Source organism: Chlamydomonas reinhardtii, chromosome 9, assembly GCF_000002595.2.
Source record: "Chlamydomonas reinhardtii strain CC-503 cw92 mt+ chromosome 9, whole genome shotgun sequence".
Taxonomy (NCBI): domain Eukaryota; kingdom Viridiplantae; phylum Chlorophyta; class Chlorophyceae; order Chlamydomonadales; family Chlamydomonadaceae; genus Chlamydomonas; species Chlamydomonas reinhardtii.
In genome coordinates this window covers 3,236,843-3,252,172 of record NC_057012.1, presented here as the reverse complement: position 1 = coordinate 3,252,172, position 15,330 = coordinate 3,236,843, and the positions used below count along the sequence as shown (strand labels likewise).

Sequence of the window (15,330 nt, the reverse complement as noted above, 5' to 3'; positions counted from 1 at the left end):
TTATGCATGATGTAGCTTCCCCTCAGGCCGTTGCAAGCTTCGTATTGTCGCTGTGATGAGTATATGATGTTTTTGAGCTAGCAATTATGGGGTCGCTTGAACCACTGCCGAGCGCTCTGAATTCAGCCCGCCAAGGGCACGGCCTTGAATTGAAAGACAAGCTCACCGTGCGATATGCGGGCGATGCAAGGCACAATAACGACGTCGTGAGTTGCGCACAGTGACCGGCTGACCCCGCTTCTGCTTATGCGCGCGCGGGGCCCAAGCGCTGGGCTTGCACGGAGGAGGCAGCGACAAACAGAAACGTTGCTATGCTGTGTCATGACCTATGTAATACTGCATTCATTGCTCCGCAGGGTGCAATTCAGGCAAACCACCCCGTCTCGGTGAACTGCACCGTCTTTTACTATGAGCTGACAGTCCTGGACGGGGGAATTTCGGGGAAAATAGCTATTGGTTTCGCGGACAAGAACTTCAAGCTCACGCGGCAGCCCGGGTGAGCAGCGTGCCCGAAACCCTAGACCAGACCGGCGTCTGGGTGGGCGCCCGGCGCTGTCAGGAGAACTAGCCAGCCCGGATTGAGAGCATGAGCTTAGAGTGTGGCCTGCGGTAACCGGAGCTGTCGCTGCGACAGCGGTACGCACACCCGTCTGGGGCCCAGGCAAGCTGCAGCCCTTACCCCGGCTCCAACCGCGATGCGCTTAGCCCCGTGCGTCTTGTGCTGCCTTTGCCACCTTGATGTGACACAGGTGGGAGGTGGGCTCTTATGGGTACCACGGCGATGACGGGAAAAAGTTCATCGGAAGCGGCATGGGCGAAGACTACGGTGAGTGCAAACCATGGTGCCCACGGTATCAGACTAAAGAGGCCCATGAGCTGTTCCAGCTGGGTCCGTGCCACAAGTACAAAACCTTGCCATGGCAGCGGCAGCAGCAGCAGGAGTAACCGGCCGGCTAGCAAGCGCCCGCCCCAGCCAGCAGCTGCGGCACCTGGAGCCGGGAGCGCTGCCTCAGGCGCGACGGGGTGTGGCAGGCATGGCGCTGGCCATGGCATGCCATGCCGACCAGCACGAGCGGGGGCCGCCGTCCTGTTGGTCTGGTCGGGCGCCGCCAGGCCGTACCTGGTCTGGATGGCTTAGCCGTCGAAGGTGTAGGACCCGTCACTTGAAGAGATTCTGCTTCCTACGGGTGTGACAACTGGCACTTTCGGACTCCTCGCCCGACCCCCGTGTGACATGGCACCGATGCGTGCACAGGCCCCACGTTCGGCGGCGGCGACACGGTGGGCGCCGGCATCCACCTGGGCCGCCAGGAGCTGTTCTTCACGTGAGAGCCGGGAGCCACACCCGCCGGCTGTGGTGGCGCGTTAGCTGTAGCTGGAAAGCATGACGGCGAAAGGGCGTGTGTGTGTCTCACTGATGCGTACAGGCGCGCAGACGCCATGACCCAGACACGCCGCATTGCATGCACTGTCCTTTCCTCGAGCCCTGCCACACACATGGACACGCGCACGCTGTTCTGTGCCCGCTGCAGCAAGAATGGTACCAAGCTCAAGGCTGCGCATCGGCCGGTACGCGGCGGCCTGTACCCCACCATTGGACTGCACAGGTACCGTGCCACTCTGGGTGCAGGCGGGCGAACTGCCGGGAACAACACCGCGCATTGGGATCGGTTGCATGCAGCTGAAGCCTGTGTGTCCCCGGGGCGTTGCTGACTCCTTCCTTGTTTGCACCGCACACCGCACCTGCGCACCGCACATGCAGTAAGGGCGAGATGGTCCAGGTGAACTTCGGCGCCAAGCCCTTCGTGTTCGACCTGGAGGTGCGCGGGGAGGGGGGGAGAGGGCGGGTGGAGGGTTGTCTTGTTCATGCCTCAATTCAGTAAAGCAGAGGCAGTCGGTTCCAATTTCCGGGAAGGCGGCACCTGTTAGAAGGGCAGGAGGGAAGTGGTGGCAGGCGCAGGAAGCGGTGGGCGTTGCGGGAGGCATGTGGCCTGGTATGTGGCTGTCCAGGACACCATCACTCATCAGGGTTGTGTGCGGGGCGGCGGGCTGTTCGCCCACCCATTCACCTGCATGCGCACACGCACACTCACATACAACACTCGATGCATCGCATACACTGTCTTTGTGCGTTGCTTTCCTTGTGCTCTTCTAACACTCGACACATGGACGCGGGCGCGCCTGTCGTTTCGCTTTGGCACATTCACACACGGTACTGGTCGCAACACCCCCACGCAGGGCATGCTGGCGGAGGAGCGGGCGGCGCAGCGGGCAGCGGTAGAACGGTGCGTGGCCGCGTGTGCGCCGCAAGCAGCTGCTAGCCCCTGCCAGCCAGCACACACGTGCGCGTGCCGTCACGCACGCACGCAGCTGCTCATACCTTCCGCTTTGTGCCTTGTGCTCTCACACACGTACGCGCGCGCTTGTCGTTTCCCTTGAAACGCACTCACGCATCAACGCACACGCATACACGTGCACACAGGATCCCTGTGTCGCCCGGCACCAGCCACGCGCTGGTGCGGCAGTACCTGCTGCACTACGGCTACGCCGACACACTGGCGGCCTTTGACGCGGCGGCCGGCATCACCGCGGCGGCGGACAGGTGGGCGCCGCGGCGGGGGCGGGCGGGTGGTGCTACAGCCGATCACACGACACACACATGGCCACATATACAATTACATGGGTACACGGGCGTGTTTCCGTTTTCCTTCGCACATACACTGTCAAGACTGGGTCAGAATCGCTGTAGCTTTGGGTCAACATGTTTCTTTGGCCGCGCCAGACTGTGTGTGTCTCTGAACGGACAGCCGGCTTTGTGCATGTGCGGTTGTCTCACTTCGTGCTGCCACGCCTCTCTGCCTGTCTATGTCATTGCCTGTGCAGCTCTGCTTCTGCAGCGGCGGCGGCTGACAACGCGGCGTCCGGGCTGGCCCTGCGTGCGGAGCTGCGGCGAGCCATCATGGGCGGGGACGTGGATGCGGCGCTGGCGCTACTGCAGGTGAGCGGGGGCGGCGGCTGGGTGAAAGGGAGGCTGAAGAGGGAGGTGTGCAGGGAGTGCAGCAGGCGCTGATGGGTGGGTGGCGGCGGCCTGGGCTTGAGCGTCATAAGTTGTTGGAGGGTTGGCAGATGGGGGTCGCTCTGCCTGCCGCCCCCGCTCGGACCCCTTGTGACAGCGACTCCTAACACCAGCGGATGCCTGCCTGTTTGCCTCGCCTGCCTCGCCTGCCATTGCAGGCTCGCTGCCCGGCGCTGCTGGCTGACTCGGGCCGCTTCGGCGACGTGCACTTCCAGCTGGCGTGTCAGAAGTACATCGAGCTGGTCAGGTGAGGGCGGGGGGGAGGGGGAGGGGAAGGGGAAGTCATGGGGTTTGGGGTGTCTGGGCGCCTCGGGTCTAAGTTGGCAGTACCACAATACCATGCTGCTGCTCGGGTATGCGCGCGTATGCGTTGCCTGCCGGCCGCATACGCCGAGTGGCCACCCAGACCCCCTCCACTCTGAAGACTGGAGCGTTGTTGTTGCTGTCTGCTGGGCCGGCACGCGGCGCAGGGGCGGGCAGGTGCAGGAGGCGGTGGTGTTCGCGCAGGGCACACTGGCGCAGCTGCGGGGCGTGTCGGCGGCGGCGCTGGAGGGGCCGCTGCGGGATGTGGTGGCGCTCATTGCCTACCAGCAGCCGGAGGTGCGCGGGCGGCGGAGAGCGTGTATGGGGGGGGGTGAGGTTGTTTGGGTTGGAGGTTGGGAGAGGGAACGAGTAGGAAGGGACATGGTGAGGATGCGAGCCGGGTACGCTTTCCGATTGCAAAAGATCGGGTCCGAGCGTATAGGCAGTAGCGGTTGGCTCGTGGAGTCTTTTCTTGGGGCCACAGATATGTTCATGCAAAACGTGTTTACATGGATTCTTGCTAGGAACGCACAAAGGAATGACGCCGTGCATGTTTCACATGTGTGAATGCCCGTGCCCCCGCCTACAGACGTCGCCGCTGGCGCACCTGCTGGGTCAGGGGCAGCGCGAGGCGGTGTCGGACGCAGTGAACACAGCCGTGCTCTCGGTGATGACGGCGGCGGCGGCGGCGGCGGCGGCGGACGCCTCGACAGGCGAGGCGGCGCCGGGGGCGCAGGACGCGGGTGCCGCGGGCGCATCGGGCTCCGCCGCCGTGGCCACCACGTCTGGGGCTGCGGCGGGGAGTGGCGGCGGCGGCGGCAAGGACGCGGGTGGCACGGGTGCGGGGCCGGTGCTGCGGCCGGCGCTGTCGGTGCCTGAGGCGGCGGCGGCGGCGCGGTCGGTCAGCCTCGTGGAGCGGCTGCTGCAGCAGCTGGTGGCGGTGCAGGCGACGCTGCATGAGGCCAACGGGGGACAGGGCGGCGTCTTCAACCTGCGGGAGCACATGCTTGCGCCCGGGGCTGTATGATTAGCGTTTGTACAAGTACTGACACGTAGTTTGTTCGTTTTCGGGCTGGTTTCGATGGTGTGGCGTATCGTGTGGTTCGGCAAGCGGTGCATGAAGGTCACGGCGGAGCGCGGGCGGAGCGCAGGCGGAGCGCAGGCGGAGCGCGCGCGAGGCTGTGTGCGAGGAGTCGGGCACGCGGGTACAGCGGCTACGGGCATCGGTTGCTCGGTTAACGGCGCAGGCAGGCTGTTGCATGCATGCAGGGCGGCTTCAGGCGGGGGTGGGAGTAGAGTTGGGGGAGTATGTGGGCACGGCATGGATTGATGGATCCATCTCCAGCTCGAGCTGGAATCCATTCATTGGCGATGGATGAGTTCGGATTGACAGGTGTGGAGCGGCCGCAACACGGGCCCCGGTGTTTGAACCAGTGAGTCATGCAAACCAGGAAGGATTTAGAAGATTGCTGGATCGTACATTGCATCAGATTGGTGTAAACTCTGTAAAGGTCTCACACTCTTGGCTAAGCATCAACTCATCAGTCCTCCACGCTTTGCAACGCTGGTCCGCCCACCTATACTCCTATCGCAGAACCCCGAAAGTCTTGTGTGTAATGGGCCAAAGCCATGATTGCCGGACTTATACCCCAGGAAACAACAGCAACAGGGCAACGGGCCGCATCTTGCCAGATCGCCGCGTGCAATCGTCCGCCTGCCCGTGCGTGCCGCTCATACCATGCCACCCACCGTACATCCACATGCCACATTGCCATCCTGCACACTTGACGCGGAATTGCGCCTCTGGTTGCGAGCATTGCCAACCTGCCTTGAACCCTGTCCCATCACACGCCTACATCACCCTAGTCACGAGCCAACAGCCGAATCTGTCACTCACAGGGTAGAGGTGCCGCTCGTGGGTGCCTCTCGAGCGGGAGTAAAAAGGTGGTGCCCGCAAACCCAATAAACTGCTGACAGCCCGAACGATTTACCGCAGAATCCGAAGTCTATTTGCAAGCCAACGACGCATCTGCACACGCCTTAACTAAACCTATGCATGGCGCCACCGCCCAAGCACCCACACCACGACGGCTGCCGCCGCAGCCCCTGTCGCCGCCGCCGCCAGCAGCCGCCACCGCTCTCCGTCCTCCGGAGACCGCGCCGCACCGGCGCCCTCCCCAGCTGTCACTCCATTGCCCGACGCCGCGGCGGTTGCCGCCAGCTGGACTTGCTTCGGCGGCTTGGGCGGAAGCCCTGCCGGCCCCAAAGACGTGGACGAGCTGGTCGCCACCGCCGAGTCGCCATGTGGTGCCGCTGCCGCTGCCGCTGTCGAGGCCTCGGCGCCGGCCCCCGGCAGGCTGGCGTAGCTGCCGTGCACGCTGCCGCTGCCGCTGCTGCTGGCGAGCACGCCCCGGATGATGTCCGGTGCCACCTCGGCCTGCGAGGTGGATGGGCGGGGCAGCCGTGCGTGAGAAACGGAGTGAGTGGACCAAGGTCGATGGGGGGTTACTTGCAAAGATGGGGGGGCGGCATCATGGCGCATCGTGCCAAGCCAGGAACGCCTCATTTGCAGCCATGCAACCACGTTGCTGACGCGCACACGTGTAAACATGTATGGTACCCCTCTGTGTGCGTCCCTCCCCTTGCCCGCTCGCGCCCCTCCTCGCGCTTTGGCTCTGGGTGCGGTTGGGGTTGAATTAAACCAACCCCCCATACACCCCCCCCCACACACACACGCGCACACCTACACGCACACGCACCTTGAGCTCTCGGCTCATGACGTCTGTGACCACCTTCTGCGCGTTTGCCCCCAGGTGGATGACGGCGTGTATGCCCTCCATGATGGGCACCTCCACGCCCATCTTGGACGCAAGCCGCCGGATGGCAACAGCAGTGGGCACGCCTGCAGGCAGCAGCGGGCAGCAGCGGGCAGCAGCGGGCAGCAGCGGGCAGCAGCAGGCAGCAGCAGGAAGCGGTAGCAGGCAGCGAGGGTGGGGGTGGCGAGGGCATGGGAAGGGCGTCTTAGGGAGTGAGGAGCAGCAGGCAAGTGCAGCGCCGGGAGGAGGCGACCGCAGCGCCCTCCCGCCCACCTTCCGCCACCGCGCCGCCCATGGACGCCTGCAGCCAGGGGTGCGAGGGAGCCGGGAGGGGGTTACATTCATGACTAGTCAAGGAAGTTTAGGGAGAGGAACCGGGCTTTCACTCACAGGCAGTCATCGCGGCATCGGTCGCCACACACGCGACTTCAGCCACAGTCCGGCCCAGCATCTTCTGCCCGCGCATTGCTCGCAATGCCCCTGGCAAGCACCCCAACACGATACACACCCGCACACGCACCCCTGACACACCCACCTGGATGTCCTCCAGCCGCTCGCCTCTCCCCAGCCGCAGCCCCACCGTGCGGTTGCGACTCAGGTCACCTGCGCCACGTGCGTGCAGTGCACCCAGCCAGTCAGTCAGCCCATTGCCAGCCATGTCGCCAGCAACCCACCCAGGCCTGCGCTACGGCCCGCATACACGCACGTACGCATCTTCATTTCCCTCAACACACCTACTCACGCATATACACAAATCCCATAACACGCCCCCCAACACGCCCCTTACCCCCCCCCCACACACACACGCACGCGCCTGTGCACGTGAGCACCAGGTCGCCCATGCCCGCCAGCCCCGACATGGTAAGCGGGTGGGCGCCGCGGGCCACAGCCAGCTTGGTGATCTCGTACAGGCCTGTGGTGTGTGTGTGTGTGTGTGTGTGTGTGTGTGTGTGTGTGTGTGTGTGTGTGTGTGTGTGTGTGTGTGTGTGTGTGTGTGTGTGTGACATGGGGGGCACGAGGAGGGAGGGGTGACACTGTGCAGAAGGGGTGCTGGGGTCGCGAACAGATGCTGTATGCACAGTTACACCCCGGAACCAAGAGCTTGCTGCGGCAACACCGCACGTCCTCCTGATATACCAGGCGTAAGAGGGGCACACAGACAGCAGCAAACTGCTGTCAGCTGTTGCTAACCGCTGCCTGTTCAATCATCAAGGACGCATCCGCACCTCGTGTAATGAGTGCGGCTCGCGAGTTGTTTCCGAAGCCCATGCCGTCGCTGATGCCGCACGCAATGGCCAGCACGTTCTTCAGTGCCCCGCCAAGCTCCACGCCCACCTGCAGCCCGCCCATCACACACACACACACACACCGCCACACACACACACACACACACACACACACACGCAGGGAGGGAGGCAACACGCACCCGCACTCAGCTTGTTTGCACGAAGCTCACGGCACCGGGGCAACGCGCAAGTGGAGCTGGAGCAGAAGCGACCACGTGATCTCCCCGCACCGCTGCTCCGACTCCCTGCACCGCTGTTTCGAGACAGATGCTTCCACGGCGGCCCGAGGAGCACCCGTGCCGCCACACGCCCCGCCCTCTGCTCCCACCGCCCACCGCCACGCCTCCCCACGGACCCCGGCACCCACCACGTCTGTGCTGCGGTAACACCTGAAGCGAGGTGTGGACAGCAGTGCCTGCACCCGGGCCGCCAGCTCCTCATCCTGAGGGCGCGGGGGAAGTGGTGTGCGTGGGTTGGGGTGGGGTAATTTATTCCAACCCCAAGGAAACCAAGACCATGAACCAGCCCACAGAGCGCGAAGGAGGTTAGGGGTTGGGGGTTTACATTCATGGCAGGTGGGGCAAGGGAGCGATAAATTTGGGTGGAGTGGGTGGGCGCACACGCAAGACCCAAGTCCCCTCCCTCCGCTTGCTTGTCCGTGTGCCATCCAGTTGCAATCCTGGTCTAGCCCGTCGGTACGCGCCCCCCCCCCCCACACACACAGTGTGTAAGCACCCACCTTGGCTGCCACGGTGACGGCTGTGGGCAGTCCGGCCGCCACCTCCGCCGCGAAGGAGGGCCCGCTCAGGTAGGCGAGCCGGGGTCTGTGCACCGCCCACGTGGATACAAACGCACAGTGCGTAAGTTGTCATTTCCTTTTGACCATACCGTATTCGAGTAGAGACTGGGAAGACTCCAGAAGCGGGTTTGACACGCGTGACGAAATACCGGGCGTGCGCGTTCTTGTTCCCCACGAACACGTGCACACATGGCCATCAACTGTGCTTGTCGCCGCACGCAGTAGGCGGTCCGCTCCTCCTGCCCACACGCCACGCCGCCAGGCGCCCTCCCACACCCCCAGGCTGACCCGGGCTTCCCCCACGTCGCCCTGCCACCCAGGAGCAAACGCGCCCACCGCGTCCGCACCTAGGAGCTGCATGCACACACAAGCCCACAGCCCGTGTCTCTGCCTTACACAGCCCATGTCGCTGTCTCACACCACCTGTGTCGCTGCCCGCCCCGCACCATCTCCGCCCCGCCCCACCCACCCACGGGCCCACCTGAACTCGGGCGGCACCACGCGCTCCTCCAGCAGCTCCGCCACCGTCTCCAGGCTGTCAAGACTGATGCCCTTGGAGCAGGACACCAGGATCTGACATGGGGGGGCACAGTGTGTGTGTGCAGGTGACCAGGTGTGTGTGTGCACGGGTTGGGAGTGGGGTTGAGGGGCCAGGATTGGGGCTGTGGGGTCGTGGCGCTGGAGAATGGGAGACCCCAGGCAACAAGCGTTACAAGGACAGAGGGGTTGGGATGGGAGAGAGGTAGTTTAGGGGGCTCAAGGATGACGGATTGGCAGGATACCAGGCGCAAGCGCGCCACAGAGAGGCACCAGGCCCCGCTACCGCCACTGCCACCGCTGCCTGTGTGGTGGTGGCGGCACTGGCGGGACGTACCTGGTGCGGCTGGAGCAGCTTGGCAGCCTCCCCTGTGCCGTGCGAGCGGAAGCGGGGCCGGGTGGCGCTCGTCACCATACCCATAACGCCCACCATACCCATACCGTCCAACAAAACCACACGGGAACCCCCAAACAGTATCGGCGGCGGCGCACCGCTGTCTCCTCCCGTACGTGCCGCTCTCACCCAGGGTGTGTATGATGTACTGCGTGGGCACCACCATCAGCAGCAGCTCGCTCCGGGTGATCACCTGCGCTCAGGTCGGGTCGGGCCGGGCTGGGGGTTGGCAGCACGGCACGGTATTGCAGTGCGGCCGGCAGCGGGCAGGATCAGCCCACCGCCCCGACCACACCCCAAAGCACGGTACGCCCCGCTCCCGCCCGCGCCCCCGCTCCCGCCTGCGCCCGCGCCCCCGCCCCCGCCAGCAGTGGTGTGTGTACGGCATCACCTCTGCCAGGTCATTGCTGGCCCGCAGGCTGGGCGGGCAGGGGTGGCCCTTCAGGTACTCTGTGTTCTCGTGGCGGCTGTTGATCGCCTCCACTGTGGCGGCGCCACGGGCCCAGACCACAGTGTCGTGGCCGCGCCGCGCGCAGTGGATGGCCTGAGGCGGTCAATGTTGGGGGCGGTGGCGTGGATGAAGCGTGCGTGCGGTTGGGGTTTGGGGCTTGGGCTTTGGGGTGAATGTGGCGCTGTGGGCGCGGAGTGCGGCTCGGGGGAGTGCGGGGTGGGGGGGGGGGGCGTGGAGGAGCTGGCGGGGTGTGTGGAGCACGGGGCGCGCTTGGCAGCACCAGTTGCACGGTCTGCCATGGTATCCAGCCGCGCGATCGTCAGTCTTTCTGTGGCGCTTGCAGCAAGCTCCTCTTGCACCGCTGTTCGAGGGAGGCTGCACACGACTTGCTGCACGTGCCGCAGGTGCTGGCCTTCCCCACCCCGCCCAACCCCAATATGCCCACACAACCCCACCCGCCACATACATACACGCAGCTCGCCCCACCCACCAGAGCAGTGCCCCATGAGCCGCCACCGATAACGCCAACCTGCGAGCGGTGTGCGTGCGTGGCAGCAGACACCTAGGTGCGTGCAATGCCCCATCCCCCGCTGTTGTTTCCAAGGAGTCAATCCAGTATATGATTCTTTCACTTACGGTGGTTGCCCTGCCGGCCATAACGCTTGCGAGCTGGGGCACAGCAAATGCCGCGCAAGTAAAGCGACACGAGTGTGGACGGACTTTATGGACCAGGTATCTTGAGCAGTTATTTTACATAAATAATGTGTTCTGAATGATCAGTGGCAGTAAATTACGCAGGGAGCGTGATGGGCTAGATTTTTCTTTTGAACGCTCGACATTTCATCCATTCCAGCTATCAGAACTCAATAAGGTTTGCCATCAACAGTTCAGAGTCACTTACCCCCTGCCAACTGCCGGCCCATCGCGCGCAATGGCCTCTCTGGCCCGGCTACATCCCCTGCCGCATCCCCGAATGAGCAGTTTGCAGACTCAGTTGCACGTATAAACTTCAGTCTTTGTTACGCTTGCAGCAGAACCTCTTCTCGCGAACGCCGACACCTTTTGCAACACCTCGCTTCGTTCCTCTCCAAAGGACATTATGTGTAAGTGTCAGCATTGACTATGAGTGAGATTAAGCAATTTAGCAAGCTGCACTGCTGTAGTATGCTCAGAAGTTTGCCTGGGCTTGTCGCAATTGCAGGCGACAGTCCGAATGCCCGCCTCGCTGTACTGGCGCGCCAGCTCTGTGCCGGCGGCCCTGGTGGCAGCACTTGGGAGCACGTTCAGCAGGCAAGAGGGACGGGAGAGCGACATGGAAAGGAAGTCACGGAGGCTTCAGGGTTTGCGACGGTTCCCAGGCAGGCAACGAGTAGCTGTTCACGTGTATGGAGCGCGAGACAAACGCCGACAAGCTATATTGCTTTCGAGGCACGGTCGCTCGTCTGCGTGGCAACGCGCGTCACTCCGCTTTCGGTTATGTTGACATGTTGACGCGGCAAGCGCCGAGTCATCCGCGCGCGCCCGGGACACCTCGCGACGCCGCGGTACTTCCATCACGATGCCCCTACACATTCTAAACTGCGGCGATTGTGTGTTTGTGCGGCGCCGCAAGGGCCTTGTGAGCCCTGAGCCCTACCCCACACGACACGTGTAACCGTGGACAGCTGTGCCTTGAGCCTTGCCCGCCATCACCCACAGCGCCCTAGCAGTCCCTCGTGACTCCCAGTGCCAGCTCCACATCATCCTCGCTCCTCCTTACGCCGCACGTCCGCCAACACCCCCACACGCGCGCGCCTGTCCCTCGCCTCTCTCCTCCGCAGGCCCCGCCGGACCCCATCATCGGCGTGAATGATTCGTACCGCGCGGATACCGACCCACGCAAACTCAACCTGGGCGTGGGAGCCTACCGCACCGAGGTGGGGCCCAGTGCGTGCGTGGTAGGGGGTCACATGGGTAGTTTATAGCCATGTGGCCACGTGCGCGTGCATGTGTGTGCGTGTGCAAACGTTTGGGAGCGGGGGCCGGGCGCCATGGAAGCCGCCGCATCATCAGGGCGACTGAGCCTCACCACATCCAAATCTCTTCCCCTTACAGGAGGGCAAGCCCTACGTGCTGCGTGCCGTGCGCGAGGCTGAGGCGGCTCTGGCTGCCGACCCCGCCGCCAACAAGGAGTACCTGCCCATTGCCGGCCTGCCCGAGTTCAATCGGCTGTCGCGGGAGCTGGCGCTGGGCCCCAGCCACCCCGCCATCAGGGACGGCCGCGTGGCCACCGTGCAGGCGCTGTCGGGTGGGTGGGTGGGTGGCAGGGATGCATCAACTAATTACAGTTACGGTCTTAGCGTCTTCGTTGCCCTCACAGTGCTCCGCCTGCCCCTTTGCTCCCTCCAAACCACCACACACAGCCACAGCCACACACGCACACACACACACACGGGCTTTCGTTTCGTTTTTTAACACACACATCTGCATCGCATACACTGTCCTACGCGTAATGTTTTCCTTGTGCTCTTTAACACACACACACACTCGCACCCCTGCCAGGCACGGGCGCGCTGCGTGTGGGTGCCGAGTTCCTGGCTCAGCACCTGCCGCCCGGCCAGCCGCGTGTCGTGTACCTGCCCAACCCCACCTGGGGCAACCACAAGACCATCTTCGGCAGGGCCGGCATGCAGGTAGGGTGGGTGGGGCTGGCTGGGTAGGTGTGTGGCGTGTGTTCGTGACTGGCCGGGCTGGGTGCGCAGAGTTGTCGCGCGGCTCCGGAGCTTGCAGCTACACACGTCACCAAGCAGTGGCCTTGGCAACCTCCTACTTGCGGCTGTCCTGCAGAACACGGCCACAGACACCCAAACCTGTGCCGTCCCGCACCGCGCCCTGCATGCACCCAACACCCCCTGTCTCCCCTGCCTCCTTCCTGCCGCGCTCCGCGCCCCCCTTCCCTTCAGGTGCGAGAGTACCGCTACTTTGACGCCAAGACGCGTGGCCTGGACTTCGCGGGCATGTGCGCCGACCTGTCTGCGGCGCCGCCCGGGGCCGTGCTGCTGCTGCACGCCTGCGCGCACAACCCCACCGGCGTCGACCCCAGCCCGGAGCAGTGGCGGCAGCTCCTGGCGCTGACGCAGGAGAGGAAGCTGCTGCCCTTCTTTGACAGCGCATACCAGGTGGGGCCTGGGTGGAGGGGGCGGGAGAGTTGAGAGGGCGGGGAGGTGGAGGGGCGAGGAGGGGGGCTGCGGTATAGGAGAGCCCATATGGGGGGCGTTTGCATACTCCTTTCTGCTGCTCATACTCCTTTCTGCTGCTCATACTCCTCTGCTGCTCATACTCCTTTCTGCTGCTCATAAGGCGCGTTTGTAGACATGGAACATGTACACACACACGCATGCATGCATGCACGCATACGCAGGGCTTCGCAAGCGGCGACCTGGACGCGGACGCCGCCAGTGTGCGGCTGTTTGCCAGCGCGCCGGGGCCGCAGGAGATGGTGTTGGCGCAGTCGTTCGCCAAGAACATGGGGCTCTATGGCGAGCGCGCGGGGGCGCTCAGCGTCGTGTGCAAGTGCGTGCCGGGGCGGGGGAGGCGGGAGGTGGGGGGCGGGTAAGAGGAGGGTGGGGAGAGGAGGGGGGACTTAGTGTGGTGGATCATTGACTGGGTTTGGGTGCAAGGGGGTGGAAAGGGAGGGAGGCACGATTGCGTAAGGCTGCGCGCTGGCGCTTCCTGCCTGAATGCAGGATGGGTGGGTGTGTGCTTGTATGTGTGTCTCTCACTTGTTGCTCTCTCCCACACGTGTGTGCGCAGGAGCAAGGAGGTGGCCGGCCGCGTGGAGTCGCAGCTGAAGCTGGTGGTGGGTGGGCGGGGTGTGTGCGGGTACCGGGAGCACAAGGAGAACGGAACATGCTGGCGTGTGTGTGTGTGTGTGTGTGTGTGTGTGTTTGTGTCTGTGTGTGTTTGTGATGACTGCATGAATGGGTGGGCACCTGCGCACAGTACACGTGGTGCGTGGCTTGCCTGTCTCCGGAATGACACATGAACGCGCACTCCCCTCCGCGGACCCCTGCCCCGTGCCGCCACCCGGCCACAGATTCGCCCCATGTACTCCAACCCGCCCATGCACGGCGCCGCCATCGCCGCCCGCGTCATGGCCGACCCGCGCCTTAACGCCCTGTGGAAGGTGCGTGGCCGCGTGCGCGTGCATTGCCGGGCGGCTTGGCGTGCGACAGCTTTGCCAACAAGGATTCGAGGCGCGCCAGGTCGCGGCCCCAGCATCTCCCTTGCTCGGTGCCTGGAGTGCTCTTTGACGGCCTACGGTGCTTCGGTACCTGCGCCCTGCCGCCCAGCATTGCACCCGCCGAACGCCATTACACCCTAGCAGCCACCGAACGATATCCGGACATCCCACCCACCCCGCCTACACACACTTTCCCACAAACTCTTCCCTGCTCACCCGCCCTTTCCCCTGTCAAGATCTTCTCGCCTTCACTAATCATGCATGGAACCGCCCCCCCCCTCCTGCAGGAGGAGCTGGCGGGCATGGCCCACCGCATCAAGGCCATGCGCCAGGCGCTGTACGGCCAGCTGGTGGCGCGGCAGCTGCCCGGCGACTGGAGCTTCGTGCTCAAGCAGATTGGCATGTTCAGCTACACGGGTGAGCGCAGGGCGTCAAACGCGTGTATGTGTGTGTGTGTGTGACTACGATATGGGTCAATGTGTATGTGAAATTGTGTGTGCAGGCCTCAGATGCTGCTGTGCCGGTACTGCTTGAAACACTCCGCCCCTACGCCCCCGGCCCCTCGCCTCTCGCCCCCACCCCTCACCCCGCCCGCCCGGCCGCCCCCGCAGGCCTGAGCAAGGCTCAGTGCGAGGTGCTGACCCGCAAGTGGCACATCCACCTGACCATGGACGGCCGTATCTCCATGGCCGGCCTGTCGGCGGCCTCCTGCCCCTACCTGGCCGAGGCCATTGCGGACGTGGTCACAAACGGCGGCAGCGCCTAGACACGCGGCTGCTAGGCGGCTGGGGCTTCAGCGCCGTGGTGCTGTGAAGGGGTGGATGATGGGGCCGGGTGGATGCCATTACGAGGCGGCACCTACGGGCTGTGGGCAGAGGAAGGTGGCGGGAGGAGGACCGGAGCGAGGGGCAAGGCTGGCGGGACCGGGAGGGCGGGTCGGGAGGCACGTGCTGCGGCCTACGGCTACAGGTTAAATGAAGCAGCCCGCCGTGGCCCCGTGGGGTTGCTGTCCAGCTAGGCTGCCGGCGCTGTACAGTCCATACATATGGTGGTACGCGCACGGGATGAAGAGCTGTGAGTCGAAGCTTGTCACGCCGTGCCTTGCAGTAATCGCTGTCCGCCCTAACACATTCAGGTTGTCAACTCATTGTTCAAGGACCGTACTGCGCAGTCCAGTCCAGTCAGGTGTTAGTTTGTCAGCGGGCAAACCCTTTTTGTGGCGTGGTGGTCTTGCCTGGTGGTGGTATGTGTCCAGTTCTTCGTGCTGTGACGTTGATGATGCCGGGACATTTTCATCCCTTTCTTTCTCTCGGGAGTACCATTGGCTTCCGAGTATGGCGTACGTAAATGGAATGACACGTGGTCATGTGCAGTCGCGCTTGGCGCATTGCAGGTGGTGCCCTTGCTTCCCCAGCGCCTACAATATGCAACCTGTCCTTGTACACC

At 63.9% G+C, this 15,330-nt stretch overlaps 3 protein-coding genes across 3 annotated transcripts; 2 read left to right on the top strand and 1 right to left on the bottom strand.

Annotated features, from left to right (window-relative positions):
* Nucleotides 1–23: 23 nt before the first annotated feature.
* On the top strand, nucleotides 24–4,891 carry CHLRE_09g387801v5 (uncharacterized protein). Its single transcript, XM_001694989.2, has 12 exons — nucleotides 24–206; nucleotides 357–496; nucleotides 750–826; nucleotides 1,256–1,325; nucleotides 1,533–1,607; nucleotides 1,763–1,820; nucleotides 2,239–2,285; nucleotides 2,483–2,602; nucleotides 2,884–2,998; nucleotides 3,235–3,323; nucleotides 3,547–3,676; nucleotides 3,969–4,891. The coding sequence occupies exons 1-12, from the start codon at nucleotides 87–89 to the stop codon at nucleotides 4,404–4,406; spliced, it is 1,479 nt and encodes a 492-aa protein (XP_001695041.2). The 5' UTR covers nucleotides 24–86; the 3' UTR covers nucleotides 4,407–4,891.
* A 10-nt stretch (nucleotides 4,892–4,901) lies between these two features.
* CHLRE_09g387763v5 (uncharacterized protein) lies at nucleotides 4,902–10,513 on the bottom strand. The gene is made up of 14 exons (XM_043065446.1): nucleotides 10,299–10,513; nucleotides 10,153–10,191; nucleotides 9,603–9,755; nucleotides 9,341–9,404; nucleotides 9,155–9,186; nucleotides 8,762–8,853; nucleotides 8,221–8,305; nucleotides 7,849–7,923; nucleotides 7,422–7,530; nucleotides 7,010–7,108; nucleotides 6,731–6,798; nucleotides 6,469–6,496; nucleotides 6,139–6,281; nucleotides 4,902–5,816 (listed from the first exon to the last, which is right to left on the bottom strand). Exons 1-14 carry the CDS (start codon nucleotides 10,317–10,319, stop codon nucleotides 5,430–5,432), a joined length of 1,395 nt encoding a protein of 464 aa, XP_042921081.1. The 5' UTR covers nucleotides 10,320–10,513; the 3' UTR covers nucleotides 4,902–5,429.
* A 100-nt stretch (nucleotides 10,514–10,613) lies between these two features.
* Nucleotides 10,614–15,328, top strand: CHLRE_09g387726v5 (uncharacterized protein). Its single transcript, XM_001694988.2, has 11 exons — nucleotides 10,614–10,765; nucleotides 10,864–10,952; nucleotides 11,483–11,578; nucleotides 11,757–11,949; nucleotides 12,204–12,334; nucleotides 12,605–12,820; nucleotides 13,063–13,214; nucleotides 13,455–13,500; nucleotides 13,738–13,827; nucleotides 14,172–14,301; nucleotides 14,496–15,328. Exons 1-11 carry the CDS (start codon nucleotides 10,762–10,764, stop codon nucleotides 14,648–14,650), a joined length of 1,302 nt encoding a protein of 433 aa, XP_001695040.1. The 5' UTR covers nucleotides 10,614–10,761; the 3' UTR covers nucleotides 14,651–15,328.
* Nucleotides 15,329–15,330: the final 2 nt, after the last annotated feature.